The sequence below is a fragment of the Pongo abelii genome, chromosome 14, assembly GCF_028885655.2.
Source record: "Pongo abelii isolate AG06213 chromosome 14, NHGRI_mPonAbe1-v2.0_pri, whole genome shotgun sequence".
NCBI classification, from domain to species: domain Eukaryota; kingdom Metazoa; phylum Chordata; class Mammalia; order Primates; family Hominidae; genus Pongo; species Pongo abelii.
In genome coordinates, this window is record NC_071999.2 from 28906651 (window position 1) to 28923116 (window position 16466).

Below are 16466 nucleotides of genomic sequence, written 5' to 3' on the forward strand. Positions count from 1 at the left end.
TTAAGTAGGCCCTATTGCTGCCCTTTACCCTAAAACAGTGTAGACAGTTCCCTGAAATGTCTGAAATGCTTGACAGCTCAATGTACGAAAGTTAAAGGAACAAGTGTCTATGTCATTATTGGAAATATGCTTTGCAGAAAGATTAAAACCTTAACAAAGATAAACTTTAATTATGTTCCCTGCGTAGGTCCTGCCTAGTTCAGCTCCACACCAACTAGCAAGCCCTTGAGAATCTTCATAGGTGCTCTGAAACCCAAGGAGAGAGACTGCTGGAAAAATAGAGTCCTGAAAGCTGTATCTCTGTTTTTCCCAACTGCTATCTCAATATCTTCTTTCCTATGGGCTCCTACTTACAGATCCCTCTAGGACTCAATGACGGTCTCCAACATTGAAATCTTCCGTGTATGAAAGCACCCATTCCAAAAAATGGGTTCAAATGACCAAGAGTAGGAGCTATTTCCCTCCTTCCGGTAAACAAACTACATGTAGTCTCAGTTATCTGTCCCCAGTACAGACACGTTCCCAACTACCCAAGTGAATTAGTACAACCACCTTGGAGAATAGTTTTGAAGTTCCTGAAAAGACTAAGAATAGAATTACCATGTGATCTAGCAATCCCACTGCTAGGTATAAACCCCAAAGAAAGGCAATCAGTATATTGAAGAACTATGAGCATATTCATATTTATTGAAGCATTATTCCCAATAGCCAAGATTTGGGAAATAACTGTTCATCCATAGAAGAAAGGGTAAAGAAAAAGTGTTACATAGACACAATGGAGTACTATTCAGGCATAAAAAAATGAGATCTTGACATTTACAACAACATGGATGGAAATGAAGGACATTATGTTAAGTAAAATAAGCCAGCCACAGAAGAACAAAGTTTGCATGTTCTCACTCATTTGTGGAAGCTACAGATGGAAACAATTGAACTAAGGGAGATAGACAGTAGAACAATACTTAGGAGGGGCTGGGAAAGGTATTGAGATTGGGGGAGGGTGGAAGTGGGGATGGTTAACTGGTACAAAAATATTTAGATAGGATTAATAAGATTTAGCGCTGGATGGCACAACAGGGAAACTATAGTCAACAATAATTTATTGGCTGGGCGTGGTGGCTCAGGCCTGTAATCCCAGCCCTTTGGGAGGCCAAGGCGGGCGGATCACGAGGTCAGGAGATACAGACCATCCTGGCTAATACGGTGAAACCCCGTCTCTACTAAAAAATACAAAAAATTAGCCGGGCATTGTGGCAGGCGCCTGTAGTCCCAGTTAATCGGGAGGCTGAGGCAGGAGAATGGCGTGAACTCGGGAGGCGGAGCTTGCAGTGAGCCGACATGGCGCCACTGCACTCCAGCCTGGGCGACAGAGCGAGACTCCATCTCAAAAAATAATAATAATAATAATAATTTATTGTATATGTTAAAATAGCCAAAAAGTATATTTGGAATATTGTAACACAAAGAACGGTAACTGCTTGAGGGGACAGATATACCCATTTACCCTGATATGATAATTATGCATTGTATACCTGTATCAAAATACCTCAGGTACCCATAAATATATTATGTACACTTGCTATGTACCCATAGAAATAAAAAATAGGAAGACAACCCAAAAAAGAACAGCGAAAAAAAAACAGCTGAGATAACAATGACACATTTTTACCAAAAAACTGTTCTTACTTGGATTTCAGAAAACTTTAAGCCAAAGAAACATCAAAATTCAAATGAATAAGCATGGCTCATTTTATTCAATATTTTGATTTATATGATATATGTAAATCAGATATTATCAATGATTAATATTAGTCTTTAAGACTGTTATAAGGGAGTGGGTTATGACTACTATCAGGTACTATGCTCATGGCGAGAGTGATGCGATCTGTCCTCCAAACTTTACCATCACTCAATATTCCCATGTATGATATCTGCATATGTGCCCTCTGTATCTCAAATAAAAGTTGAAATTAAGAAAAGAGAAACACTGTTATAAATTTTCAAAAGAATAGTTTAAAGGTTATCTTTTACAACTTTCTACCTTCAGAAATGCTTTTGTTTGAAAGGAGGGAGGAAAAGCTTCAACTTAGATTAAGTCCTAATAGTCCAATTTTAATTCTCTCAACTTGCTCAGACTGGGTAGGTAAACATAAAGTTTTTAAGCTTGGAAAGGTCCTGAGAGAGAGTAAAATACATAGTGGGTATTCAGGTCACATTTGGTGAATAAATGGATTAAAAGACTACATAAATATATTTGAGGAGTTCAATATTTTTACAGAAAACTCGTAAAGATAAGTAACATTTGTGCAATAGAAATGATTTATATTTGCTATTTTTTATTTTCATAAGGACGCCACTAAAATAAAATTATTAAATTATAATTGTTTGCATGTATGTAATAAATCTATCCATAATAAAAGACATGTATATGATAAAGAGTATACACAATACAATCTACCAGCACAGATTAAAAGATTCCCTCTATTTCTGAGAGGCTAAACCTTGGCAGAAGATACCAATCCACAAAAAAAAATTAATAGAAAGCAAGAACTTCTTTTTATCTGTTCAAGATTCATATTCCTGTTCTTACCTAGGATTATTTCAGTAATAATAAACTTTCACTAAACCTGTTATACATGCTCATTGTGGATATCACAATAATAAAAAGGAAAATAAATCACCTATAATACAAATGTCCCAAAATAACAAAATTTTATCACATTTTGTGTATACTTTCGGCTACCACAAGACCATTCTGTTTGTGTGTTTGTATAAACAAATCGATTTTTTCTCACCTCATATACCAAAGTACATCTTCCCATGTCAACATGCATCCATGTCTATTGCTACCTTCAGTAGTTACATATAATTTCATCCTATGGATGCACTGAAATTTATTTATAAAATCCCTTATTTGCCCATTTCCTTAACACATTGCTATTGGAAGCAGTGCTGAGAAAAATGAATTGTATGCATCTCTAATTATTTCCTGAAAATATTTTAGTATAACGGAATTAATGAGTAAAGAATACATATCTTTTTCAGAGTGATGTTCGCCACCAAATTGTTTATTTAAAAAGTTAACAGCAACTTAAACTTTAAGCACTGGTATAAGTACTACTGATTTTCCAGATCACTAGTAGATCTGGAAAAAGTACTTTGGCCAATTTAAAATTATAGCTCCCATTTCTTTAAAAAAATTCTCTGTAAAAGGAAAATATATTTTTCATTGCAAATAATATATGTCTATATTTATGTATATAATGTGAATATTTTGCAAGTATGTTGTCTTTTGTTAATTTTTTCTGATGTAAGGGGAGTTTTAATTTTTGTTTTCTAAATCAACCTGCAGGATGCATTCATAGGAAGGTCTTTGTCAACACAAAAATGTATCTGTATAAATAGGCATTCATGTTTTATTCTGGCATTTTCTAATTTTGTATAAGTTTTTATGCATATTCTATCAATAACTTATTTTTGTAACGTACAAATCTAGCTAGTTTTCTCCAGTTAACAGACATTTCATTTACAAATAACTCATCTTTTCATACACGTATGAAATGTCATCAGGATCAGGTTCTAAAATTTTACATATAGTTCAGTGTTTGTGCATTTTTTATTCTGTTCCACACATTTATCTGTCTTCTCATCTTTTAGCAAATGGAACTTAATATCACACTTTGATATATACAAGGGCAAGTCTTTGCTCTGTTACAAAAATTTTCTTAATGTCATCATAACAGTAAAAGGTAGCATATGTAACCCAAAAATCTTAAAACCTTGATGTTTTTATTTGGTTTATCTAAAATGAAGAGTTCACATCTTGAGAAAAATGAGTCTTCCCACATGCACACATATGTATATTTTGGCACTATTCACAATAGCAAAGACTTGGAACCAACCCAAATGTCCATCAATGATAGATTGGATTAAGAAAATGTGGCACATATACACCACGTGGAATACCATGCAGCCATAAAAAAGGATGAGTTCATGTCCTTTGCAGGGACGTGGATGAAGCTGGAAACCATCATTCTCAGCAAACTATTACGAGATCAGAAAACCAAACACCACATGTGCTCACTCATAAGTCGGAGTTGAACAATGAGAACACATGGACACAGGGAGGGGAACATCACACACCAGGGCCTGTCGGGGGCGGTGGGGGGCTAGGGGAGGAGAAATACCTAATGTAGGTGACGGGTTGAGGGGTGCAGCAAACCACCATGGCACGTGTACAGCTATGTAACAGAACTGCACGTCCTGCACATGTAACCCAGAACTTGAAGTATAATAAAAAAAAGAAAGAAAGAAGGAAAGAAAGAAAGAAAGAAAGAAAGAAAGAGAAAAAAAGAAAAATGAGTTTTACTATTCAAGAACAGGGAACCATGCTCTCACTTCAAAGGATCCTTCTGAGGTCATTCATGAAATAACTTATTACTCAGGTGTAGGTGGATATAAAAGGGATATTAGATTTTTATCCAAAGAATTTTTAGCCCAGAAGTTAATATAATATAGAAATTATTTTTCTCATGATGCTTGTTTCCATAGCATATATAACGTTGTTTAAAATGTGGACAACAAAAATAAAAAGCTAGGTATGTTTAATTTTTTTTAGTTAAAGCACTAAAACTTTCAGTAAAGTAACGGGAATTATGAGAGGATCGGACCAGCTGAAGTTTTGTTTTCATCGCGCTGCTCATAATGATGACCTTGGCGCTCCTGTAAGGTTGCCACACCGGCTGCTGCGGGCTGCAGAGGGAACAAAGCCCAGCGCCCTCGGGGACAGGGGTGGGCCGGGAGCAGGAAAGGAGGCCTCTCCCCGACTCGCCCTCCTCCCTCCCCTGCCGGGCTCCGGTTCCTATTACCTGTTCTTCTCGTCTCTGTCAGCCACGCCACTCTTCGGCAGCGAAAGGATCCGCCGCATTGTCTCTGTCCGGTCCCCGCCGGCAGCTCTGCGGAGCCTGTCGAACCCCCTGTCCGGGTCGTGGCGCCTGGGCTGGGGGGAGGCGTGGTCCGCACTCTCACTCGCGGCGCCCGCGCCCGCCTTCCGGGGGCTGAGCCCCAGGGCAGCTCGCCCTTCCCCCTCCTGAAGCCCGACGTCTTCATGGCTCTGTCTACCGGCTTCGGAGACCCGCTGGACTTTTCGCCGCCTCCGGAACCCTATACGAGGAAGCAAATCGCGTCCGCCACAGCCTCCAACCAGGAAACTCCGCGACTCTCAGCCCCTCAGAAGAGAAACAGAGAGGCGCCAAGCAAGGCCGTTACACGGACTGTGCACGCATCTCCGGTGTCCCTGCGCGTGACACAAATTTGGCCCCGAGGGAGCTCTGTGTGCCTGAGTCCCAGGAGCCCTAGAGGCCAGCGACAGCTTGTCACCAGGCCTGCGACGCCAGCGGGCGGGAGTCGGCGGAGCTCAGGACACTGACGACGGGCCTGGGGGAAAGCTGTCCCCACACAGCCTGGGGCCAGAGGAGCGGGATGCCAGGGCCAGACGGAGGAAGACCGCGGGAAGCAGGCTGGACGTGCAGGGAAGGGTCCAGTCCCACCCGCGGGTGCAGGGAACAGCCTGTGGGGAGGGGACCCAGGGCCGCGTGGGAAGAGTCAGGGAGCTTAGGTGTACCGCCCGCGGCAGGAAGAGAGGGGAAGGCTGAGCAGTGAAGGGGTCCCCAAGTCAGCCAAGGCAGAGTTCCCAGGTACGAATTCAGAGCCTGACGGTACTGGGCGGGGAGGTAGCCCCCACCTTCCTGAAGCCCCCTCCTCAGCTCTGCGAGCGTGAGGCTGGGGACGCCTGGGTAGGGCTGAGGGTGAGCCCTGGGTGTCCACCCTGCAAGTGCCTAGAGACCCCACACCTCCAGCCTCCCTCTGAATTCAGGGTTCTCTGTCCTGAGGCTGCCCAGGGGAGTCTGGCTGGGGCGAGGTGGGCCGGACATGGGCCTGGGCGAGTCTCACCACAGAGGGGCGCCGCTGAGCAGCCAGGCCCCCCGAGGAGGAGTGGACACTCTCCCGGGAGGCCCTGGGATCCGCCACCCACAAGCACACTTGGAGGCAGCATCCTTGCAGGACTCGCGCCAGGGCCTGGGGCCCTCCAGCCAGCCCAGCACGCCACCGCCCTTCTGTCCCCAGCCACCCGCGAGAGAATCTGGGTCGCCAGGGCCTTGTCCTTCACCAAGGCAAAGCCGGCTCAGCCTCAGAGCCGCAGGCCAGAGCGCCTGTCTGCATGAGTGAGCACATGGGTGTTTTTGAGTCTGTGGGTGTCACAGAGAGGAGATCGGGAGCTGCCTGCTCACAGGCACTTTGGGACCCCGAAAGAAAAGGCTGTGCCGAGAGAGTTCTTCCAGTCAGGAGGTTTGGGAATGGGGGAGAAGGGAGTGCCTGGAATCCCGACCTCAGAACTGAGCCTCCGAAGTGGGAAACGGTGGCTCCCCTACGCGCTCAAGGGCCAGGCAGGTGCATCCACCCTGCCTTGCATGGCCCAGGTGTGAGCCGGTGGGCAGAGGTATGGCCCTGGGTCCAGCTGAGAAGGCTCCTGGATTGACAGGTTGGGGTTGGGGAGTTCTGCCTTCCTGCGTGGCCCAGTGCTGGGAGGGGTAAGGGGTGGGGGTTGGGGTCCTATAGCTGGGTCCTGACCCCTCAGGCCACCCAGACCCTGCCCAGGTGGGCACTCAGGGGTCAGATGTTCTTAGAAGGAACTAAGCTGGGCAGGGTCAGCGTCCCATTCTGCAGAGGAGGAAGCTGAGGCCCACGAGGTAAACAGTGGGCTGGGAGTGGGCCTGGTAGACCCTAATAGACCCCAACCCCAGGCCACGGAGACCACCTACTGAGGGAGCACCACAAATGCCCCTTAACGGCTGGATCCCCCAGTTTTCATGCAGTGGGGTCTACACTGACCCTAGGGTCTCACTGGGGGAGAGCAGGAGGTGGCTTGAGGCTGGGCATGGGTGGCCACGGGGGTATGGACTGGCTGACCCGTGTGCATTGACCGCACTCTCCGTCCCCAAGGTGTCATGAAGACTGGACATGGGTCTATCAGGACCATCCGCATGATGTCAGCCAAGGATCTCATGGCCTGCCTCTGCCAAGGGAGGACCAGCACCTTGTCCTGAGCACTCCCAGCTTCCCATTGCCTTCAACCTGGCTGCATTCAGCTGCCATGCCCCTACCTCCTGATGTGGCCAGCACCCTCCAGGACTTCATCTCGGTGCACCCAAAGGCCGAGGACGTTGCTGGCCAGCAGGAAATTCCTGGTGCATCCAGGAAGACTTCCAAGAGGTGGTGGAGCAGGGGGCACCACACCCAGACAGCTGTGTGTAATTGTGCAGCTGCGAGCTGCTGCGGGTGCTAGCCAGAGTGCATTCTGTGCACACTGGACTGTGTCACCACATGCAGGCTGTTGCCGGAGGAGGAACTGTTGGCCGCCAAGGCCTATGTGCCTGGAAACCAGCGGGGCTGCTGCAGGAGGAGGGCTGCAGGATGCTCCAGCTCAGACCCGACTCAGGGTTTTAGAGGGCACAGGGCATAAGGCTGTGGACATAGACAGCCCTACTGCGCAGGAAGAGCATAAACCAGTCAGAGGACATGCATGTGGGCTGCTGTTGCATTCTGGTCTCCTTTGAGGTAGGGAAGGACGTATTTCTTTCTATTTTATGGGTGAGCAAACTGAGGCACAGTGCTGGAGTGATTTCCCACGGCATCGATGGCAGATTTAGCTCCAGGGCTTAGATTTTAGGATCCTGCCTCTCAAATACCATGATGTATCGTGGGCTTTCTCTCCACAGAAAATTAGAAACTCAGAAATGGAAAGGGAACAATGAAACTTACCCATTCTCCCACTGCTCACATTTCCTTCTGGTCTTTTTGTGTGTGCATATAAAATAGATCTCAGAAAATTGAGTTTGTGCTGTGGATGCCATTTATATCCTACCTTTTATACTCAATGGATCACGAAAATCCCCTTTGTTGCTAATAATATTTCCTGGTAGCCCCATGGCCCATCCTATGCACGTGCTGTTATTCCTTTGGAGAGTCCTAGATTTTTGCTCTTAGTTGTAACACATCATGAGTGATACCCTGTCTCCACAATGTTTTCTCCTTAAGATGGAGACAGATATAGAGCTCCTGGATCAGGAAGCACTGCCACCTGTAGGATCCTTGACTTTAGGAGCTGTCCCCCTAACCATCTGGTCACCTCCCGTCCTCCACCCAGCCCTGATGCTCACTTTGCAAATTCTTTGCCAACCTAATGGGTGCAAATTCTTCTGCCAACCTCAGCTGTTTTGATGAGTACTCCTCTGACTGCTGGAAGATGACAGGAAGGAGTTTTAGCAACGTTAAAACCACTGAGACTGGGGATGTCTTTGGGTCACCATTGATGTCAGCCGCCACCTCACTAAACACACACACACACACACACACACAGTCTCTCTCTCTCTCTCTCTCTCTCTCTCACTCTTCCTCTGCCTCCCAGGTGCCTAATTTGTATGGCTTTGGTTTGCTGGTGAGGAAGAACTTTCTTCTTTCTTTTATGTGATTTGAGGCCATATATTTGTATCTGGAAATTGTCAAAATTGAGGCTCTGGCTCCTTTTCCTAGTGAGAATTCATGAACACTGCCAGCATTCCTACGTGGACACAGACACATGCCACGTGTAGCCCCTGTGTTACCTTGTTCTGCCTACAAACACACCCGTGGGTCCAGAGCCCAGGAAGGCCATATTGCTAATCCAAATTTTTGTGGAAAAGGAAACTGATGCAGGATCTGCTCAGGGTCAGCCCTGCTGCTGAGCATCGGTGTAACCTCAATTCTGTCATCTGTAAAGTGCCTCCCCGACAAGGCGATGGAGAGATTGAGGGGAAGGTAGGGTCGATGGCTGCACACCGGGAAGTGCAGCTGTGGGTTCTGGGGATGGCATGGCGTGGGGGTCTCTCCAAAGGGACACAGGTCTCTGCAGTCCTGTGGGAAGGAAGCTACCCAGGCCAGGTGCATAGGGACAGGATTTACCTGTGGCCCAATCAGCTGGGTAGGCGAGGGGGTGTGGGGAAGGGGCCAGCCCATCCTGAGCCACTCTCCCCACAGGGAAGCCCCACGGCGTGCACCAGCTGGCCACACTGCCAATGAGTTGGATGTGGAGGATGTATCGCACCTTCTGGTGGCCAACAACCTGGTGGCCACCTGGATGAGGCCCACAAGTCCCTGCTGGTAGCCCTCTCCTGAGAACTCAGATGGCCCCTATGCTGGCACTGCTGGCCTTGCTGTGGCTGGGGAAAGGCTGCTTCTACGATGCCAACCCAAGTGGGCTGCAGAGGGCAGGTAGGAGCAGGACTCTTCTCTGAGGAGGGCACAGATCTTCTGTGGCCCTTGCTCTCCACCCCACAGCCTGGGCTTTGGAGCAAGCAAAGCTTGTTCAGCCCTAATTCTGCCACCTGCCACAGGCCCTCACCTTTCGACCTTCAGTCTCCTCATCTGTGTCCTGGTCTTTTGGGTTGTCACGGAAATTAGCTGGAGCAGGTACCCCAGGGCCCAGCAGGTTTCCTGCATACAGTAGGTGCTTTGTATTTGTTTTTGCTGTGGTTTCAATGATATCGGTGAAGGTTTTTGTTTGTGTGTTTTTGTCCCTGTGCCCTTCCATACTATACTGCTTTTCAGGTGAAAGAGGCTATATGTATTTTACATGTTGTACATTACAAGAAAACTCAGAAGAATTCTTTTTACAAAAGGCACAATTCAATTGTATGAACAGAGTCTAACACTCTCTCAGTAATTGTTTGAGCAAAGACATTTTGAAAAAAAGATCAACAAAGATATGTAAAATATAAGTAGCAAAAAATAAAAACTTGATGCCCTTTTAGTTTATGTAATATTTCAACCTTCCTATTTTAAAGTCTAATATTTTATATATGTCCAGTAGATCATGCATTAAATCTAGAATAATTGATGAAATCCTAAGCTGCATGTGTCACAGGATTGTCATCACACAGACCACATTATTTAACCTTAATCTAATTGTCAGAAAAATAGCCTTCATTTGGACATAAAATCACACAGAAAAAATAAACTTCTAAAAACCGATGATGAAAGAAGACATTAAAATGAATATTCTAAAATATTTAAAGGTTATAATTGGTAAAACTATAAATTTGTGGATCCAACAAATGCAGTGCACTAGTTTCCTATTGGTCCTGTAATAAAGGACCACAACCAGTGACTTAAACAACACAAATATAGTATCTTAGAGTTTTGGAGATCAGAATTCTGAAATTGGCTTTAATAAAATCAAGGTATCTACAGAGTGGCATTCTTTGTAGATGTTCTAAAAGATCGTTCTTTTCCTTGACTGCTCTGGTTTCTAGAGGCCACCTGCATTCCTTGGCTTGTGTCCCCTCCTTCATCTTCAAAGCCAGCAGTATTGCATCTTCACATCTCTCTGAGTCTCTGCTTCTGTCTTCCACTTTTAGCCCATTGTGATTACATTGCATCAATATCTATTACTATATGGACATATTTTGGATGCTGTTATTCTGCCTACCACAAGCAGTATTTAAGGAAATATTAGACTTATAAATGATATATTAGAAGGTAAGAAAGACTGTAAATTAGCGAAATGAGTTTCTAATCTGAGAAATATTAGAAAAAGTCTTCAGAATAAATCCAAACACATTAGTAGATATGAATTGCTAGTAAAAAATCACGGATAAAAAAATTGCAACAGAAATCCAGCAAAGTTCAATAAAGATCAACATCTCTTTAAGTACACTAATAAAAATGGATAATCATCTGTCAAGATTTATCAGGAAAATAGACAATATTAGAAATAAAAGGATGAACATATTAAATTGCTGGAGCTTATGCCAGTAAGAACTTTGTAACACTTTATTTGAAATTCTAAACTATCTGCCTATATCCTCAAAAATACAGCTTACTAAACTTGACTAAATATTAATTATAAAATGTTAATGCTCCTGTAGCTGGTAAATAAACACAATCCATAGCATCTGCTTTGAGTATGATTGGTGAGGAGACAGCAAGGAGCAGGTGCCACGGGAAGGTGTGACTGGCCAGGTGGGTAGGTGTCCTTGAGGAGTCCCATCTGAGCTGGGTCCTGGGTGTGCAAAGTGAGCAGGGAGGAACATTCCAGACAGAAGAGCCTGAAGGTCTGGAGCAGACAGCGTGAGCGCACTGCAGAATTGATGCCCTCATCTGTAGAAAAATGAGTTCTGGGCCTGCCTGGGCATCTGGACCTCAGTTCCAATAGGAGAATCTGTGTGTGTCACTTAAGTTCTCTGAGCTCTGGTGGCTCATGGCTGCTTCCTCTTGTTTTGGGAGTGACTGCCAGGTCCAGGAGGTGCACTTCAATAAGTTCTTGGACAAACTGAGGTAGCAAATCCATGAGGAAATGTGGATTCTCTTGGAGTTCTGGAGGTCAGAATTCTGAAATTGACTTTAATAAAATAACATCAAAGTATATACAGAGTTGCATTCTTTCTAGAGGTTCTAAAATATAAGCAAAGTTTTACCGGCAAATAGTGATATAGTGAAGTTTTCCCTGGAAAAGGTCAAAGATTTTCTGAAGAACATAAAATCCAGGTAGGCTGACCAGACTCCAAAAGGCAGAAGGAACTGGCCTGAAATTCATATCCAGGGTCACAGGCAGCCTGCTTAGGAGCCAGGGGCTTGCCCTGCAAGCTTAAAAGGAATATTTTGTCTCCAACTTTGGAAAGTGTTATGGCTCTTTGTAGCTCTGTTCTCAGTCAACCCAGAGAATTCCAAGAAGAATTTTGAGAATTTATGGAGGGAAGTTTTAAGGCAATTTAGTTTAAAGGTCAAGAGCATGGACCTCCCCTTAAACAATTTAAATATATGTGCTTTTTGTTTTTTTTTGAAAAGGCAAAGTCATCATATAGAAACATTCCCTTTATTCCTGCAGAAATTTGGTTATGAGCACACACGCATGCGTGCGCCACACACACACACACACACACACAATCCTTTAACTTACATTTTTTGGTCCAGGGTTTTATTAACAAGATAAAATATTACAAGGTGAAATATATACACATACACACATATACATATATATATATATATACACACACACATACATATATGATGTTGTTTATATACATATTGGATCATACTATGCAACTTATTCTGTAACTGCAGACATATTTCAATTTTAAATAATCATGAATAATTCATTCATATGGAGGCTTTATAATGATCTATCCCCAACTGATTACCTTTTTTATTGGTTCCAGTTTCTAAGTATTACAAACAGTTTTCTGTGAACTTTCTTGTATCTTTGGGCTTTTGTACAACTAGTTCTGTAAGAACCAATCACAGAATGGAATTTCACTACTAAATGATTGTAGTACTTAGAGTCTTAGATCGGAGGTCCCTGTTCAGAATGCTAATAAATGCTCCTTATGCCAGCTTCCTAAATTGAGTGATCAGTCCATGCAGGATAGTTTTCGAAATTAAGAAACTGTGAGTATAAAACATGTTTCTTTCCATTCTTAGGCTCAGGAGTTTATTAACAAGGTGAAATATTATAAGAAAGAATTTTGGAAGACACTATACAGTCAAATATTGTAGAGTCCAGTCCCAGTTGTAATTATCATAAGAACAGAAAGTGTGCACTTGATCAGCTTCTGATAGGCATTCCGGGTCAAGGGTAGATCCGTAACTTTACACATAGACTAACAGAAGAGAATGGAGAATCCAGAAACTAATTTAAGTATCTATGGGTAATTGACTTTTCACAGCATTGCCAGGAAAAATTCAATGGAGAAAAAACACTCTTTTTGACAAATGGTGCTGGGATAATGATAGCCACATACAAAAGAGTGAGGTGATGTTCTTACATGACAGCATATACAACAACTCAAAATGAATTAAAAACCTTAACATAAATGTTAAAACTCTTTTTTTTTTTTTTTTTTGAGACAGAGTCTCGCTGTCGCCCAGGTTGGAGGGCAGTGGCGCGATCTCGGCTCACTGCAGGCTCCGCCCCACGGGGTTCACGCCATTCTCCTGCCTCAGCCTCCCGAGTAGCTGGGACTACAGGCGCCCGCCACCTCGCCTGGCTAATTTTTTGTATTTTTAGTAGAGACGGGGTTTCACCCTGTTAGCCAGGATAGTCTCGATCTCCTGACCTCGTGATCTGCCCGCCTCGGCCTCCCAAAGTGCTGGGATTACAGGTGTGAGCCACCGCTCCTGGCCAGTGTTAAAACTCTTAAAAGAAAACATAGAAATAAATCTCCATGACCTTTGATTTGACAATGGAGTCCTAGATATAGCACTGAAACACAAGAAACAAGAGGAAAAATACATAAATTGGACTTCATCAAAATTAAAAACTAGAATCCATAAGAAAACATTATCAAGACAGTAAAAAGACAAGTTTGTAGTTTAGATTTATTTTAATCTGTCATCTATCTATCTATCTATCTATCTATCTATCTATCTATCTATCAATCATGCTTTGAATTGCTGCCCTGGCCCAGTTTTGTTTGCTCTTTATTTTTCAACTTTTATTTTAGATTCAGAGGGTACATGTGCAAGTTTTTACTTGGGTAAATGGCATGATGCTAAGGTTTGTGGTATGAATACCCCCACCACCCAAATACCAACCATACTACCCAACAGTTAGAATTTCAACCCTCACCACCACCCTCCCTTTCCCCGCTAGTAGGCCACATTATCTTTTGTTTCCATCTTTATGACCATGAATACCTGATGTTTAGCTCCCACTTACAAGTGAGAATATGCGGTATTTGGTTTTCTGTTCCTGTGTTAATTTGCTTAGGATAATGGCCTCCAGCTGCATCCATGTTGCTGCAAAGAACATAATTTTGTTCTTTTTATGGCTGTGTAGTATTCCATGAAGTATACGTACCACATTTTCTTTATCCAATTCGCTGTTGATGGGCACCTAGGTTGATTCCATGTCATTGCTATTGTGAGTAGTATTGTGATGAACATGTGAGTGCATGTATGAGTTTTTGGTAGAATAATTGGTTTTCTTTTGGATATATACTTAGTAATGGGGTTGCCAGATTGACTGGTAGTTCTCAGTTCTTTGAGAAATCTGCAAACTGATATCCACAGTAGTTGAGTAGTTAAACTAATTTACATTCCCACCAACAGTGTGTAAGTGTTCCTTTTTCTCCACAACCTCACCAACATGTTATTTTTTTACTTTTTTGTAATAGCGATTCTGACTGGTGTGAGATTGTATCTCATTGTGCTTCTAATTTACATTTCTCCGATGATCAGTGATGATGAGCATTTTTTCATATGTTTGTTTGCCACTTGTACGTATTATTTTGAGAAGTATCTGTTCATGTATTCTGACTGTTTTTGAATGGGGTTATTTATTTTTTGCTTGTTCAGTTACTGAAGTTCTTTACAGATTCTGGATATGTGACCTTTGTTGGATGCGTAGTTTGTGAATATTTTTCCCATTCTGTACATTGTCTATTTACTCTGCTGAAAGTTTCTATTGCTATGCAGAAGCTCTTTAGTTTAATTAGGTCTACTTATCAGTTTTTATTTTTATTGCAATTCCTTTTGAGGACTTTTGAGCTTTCCCAAGGCTGATGTCCAGAATAGTGTTTCCTAGGTTTTCTTCTAGGATTCTGTTAGTTTGAGGTCTCACATTTAAACCTTTAATTCATCTTGAGTTAATTGTTGTACAAATGGTAAAAGGTAGGGTCCAGTTTCTTTCTTCTGCGTATGGCTAGCCAGCTATCCCAGCACCATTTATTGAATAGGATGTCCTTCCCCCATTGCTTGTTTTTGTCCACTTTGTTGACGATTAGATGATCGAAGGTCTGGGGCTTTATTCCTGAGCTCTCTGTTCTGTTCCATTGGTCTATGTGTCTGTTTTTGTACCAGTAGCATGTTGTTTTGGTGACTGTAGCCTTACAGTATAGTTTGAAGTTGGGTAATGTGATGCCTCTAGTTTGGCTTTTTACTTAGGTTTGTTTTGGATCTTTGGGATCTTTTTTGGTTCCATATGAATTTTAGAAGAGTCTTTTCTAATTCTGTGAAAAATAGCATTGATAGTTTGATCGAATAGAATTTTAAGTTGCTTTGGCAGTATGGCCAAATTTTAACAATTTTATTTCTTCGAATCCATGGGCATGGAATTTTTTATTTGTTTGTTATCTATGATTTCTTTCAGCAGTGTTTTGTAGTTCTCCTGATAGAGATCTTTCACCTCCTTGGTTAGATGTATTCCTAGAGATTACTTCTTTTGTGGCTATTGTAAAGGAGATTGCGTTCCTGATTGGGCTCTCAGCTCATACATTACTGATGTATAGAACTGCTACTGATTTTCATTTTTGATTTTCATTGATTTTCTACTGTGAAATTTAATGAAGTTGTTTATCACTTCTAGAAGCCTTTTGGTGAAGTCTTCAGGGTTTTAGGTATAGAATTATATCATCAATAAAGAGAAATAGTTTGACTTCTTCTTTTTCTACTTGGATGCCTTATGTTTCTTTCTCTTGCCTGATTGCCCTGGCTAGGACTTCTAGTATGACACTGAATAGGAATGGTGAGAATAGGAATCCTATTTTGTTGTAGTTCTCAAGGGGACTGCTTCCAGCTTTAGCCCATTCCATATAATGTTGGCTGTGGGTTTGTCATAGATGGCCCTTATTATTTTGAGGTATGTTTCTTTGATGCCTACTTTGTTGAGGGTTTTTAACATGAAGGGATGTTGAATTTTATCAAAAGCTTTTTCTACATCCATTGAGATGATCCTATAGGTTTTGTTTTTAATGTTTATGTGGTAAATCGCATTTATTGATTTGCATATGTTGAAACAAACTTGATTCCAGGAATCAAAACTACATTTTTATGGTGAATTAACTTTTGGATGTGCTGCTAGATTAAGTTCACTAGTATTAATATTTTGTTGAGAATCTTTGTGTATAAGTTCATCAGGGATATTGGCCTGTAGTTTTCTTTTTTTGTTGTGTCTTTGCTAGGTTTTGATATCAGGATGATGCTGACTTCATAGATGAGTTAAGGAGGAGTTTCTCTATTTTTTGGAATAGTATCAGTAGAATTGGTATCAGCTGTTCTTTGTACATCTGGTAGAATTCAGCTGTAAATCCATCTAATCCTGGACTTTTTTTGCTTAGTAGGTTTTTATTCCTGCTTCAATTTTGCAACTCAAGATTGGTCAGTTCAGGGTTTCAGTTTCTTCCTGATTCATTCTTGGGAGGTTGTGTGTTTCCAGGAATTTATCAGTTTCCTCTAGAATTCCTAGTTTGTGTGCATAGAGGTGTTAATAATAGTCTGAAGATCTTTATATTTCTGTGGATTCAGTAGTAATGTCATCTTTGTCATTTGTGATTGTGCTTCTTTTGGTCTTCCCGTTTGTTACTTTGTTAATATAGCTAGCAGACTATCAATTGTGTTTGTATTTTCTGTGAACAAACTTTGGGTTTTGTTGA

At 42.5% G+C, this 16466-nt stretch overlaps 2 protein-coding genes across 7 annotated transcripts in view; one reads left to right on the forward strand and one right to left on the reverse strand.

The window, feature by feature from the left end:
- The window catches only part of LOC100437575 (phosphatidylinositol 3,4,5-trisphosphate 3-phosphatase TPTE2-like), a 150822-nt gene extending 145827 nt beyond the window's left edge, over positions 1 to 4995 (reverse strand). For all 3 annotated transcript variants that reach the window (XM_063714782.1, XM_063714781.1, XM_063714778.1), the window contains exon 1: positions 4869 to 4995. The gene's annotated coding sequence lies outside the window, so the exon portion shown is untranslated. The remainder of the gene's footprint in view (positions 1 to 4868) is intronic.
- A 588-nt stretch (positions 4996 to 5583) lies between these two features.
- Positions 5584 to 16466, forward strand: part of LOC100172861 (poly(ADP-ribose) polymerase family member 4) — a 117704-nt gene continuing 106821 nt past the window's right edge. For 2 of the 4 annotated variants that reach the window (XM_063714683.1, XM_063714684.1), the window contains exon 1: positions 7003 to 7617. In XM_063714683.1, the coding sequence (XP_063570753.1) occupies positions 7583 to 7617 (35 nt within the window). In that variant the 5' untranslated portion in view covers positions 7003 to 7582. Of the gene's footprint in view, positions 5697 to 6632; positions 7618 to 16466 lie in introns of those variants that run through there. The other 2 variants (XM_063714681.1, XM_063714682.1) reach the window with 2 other exon arrangements.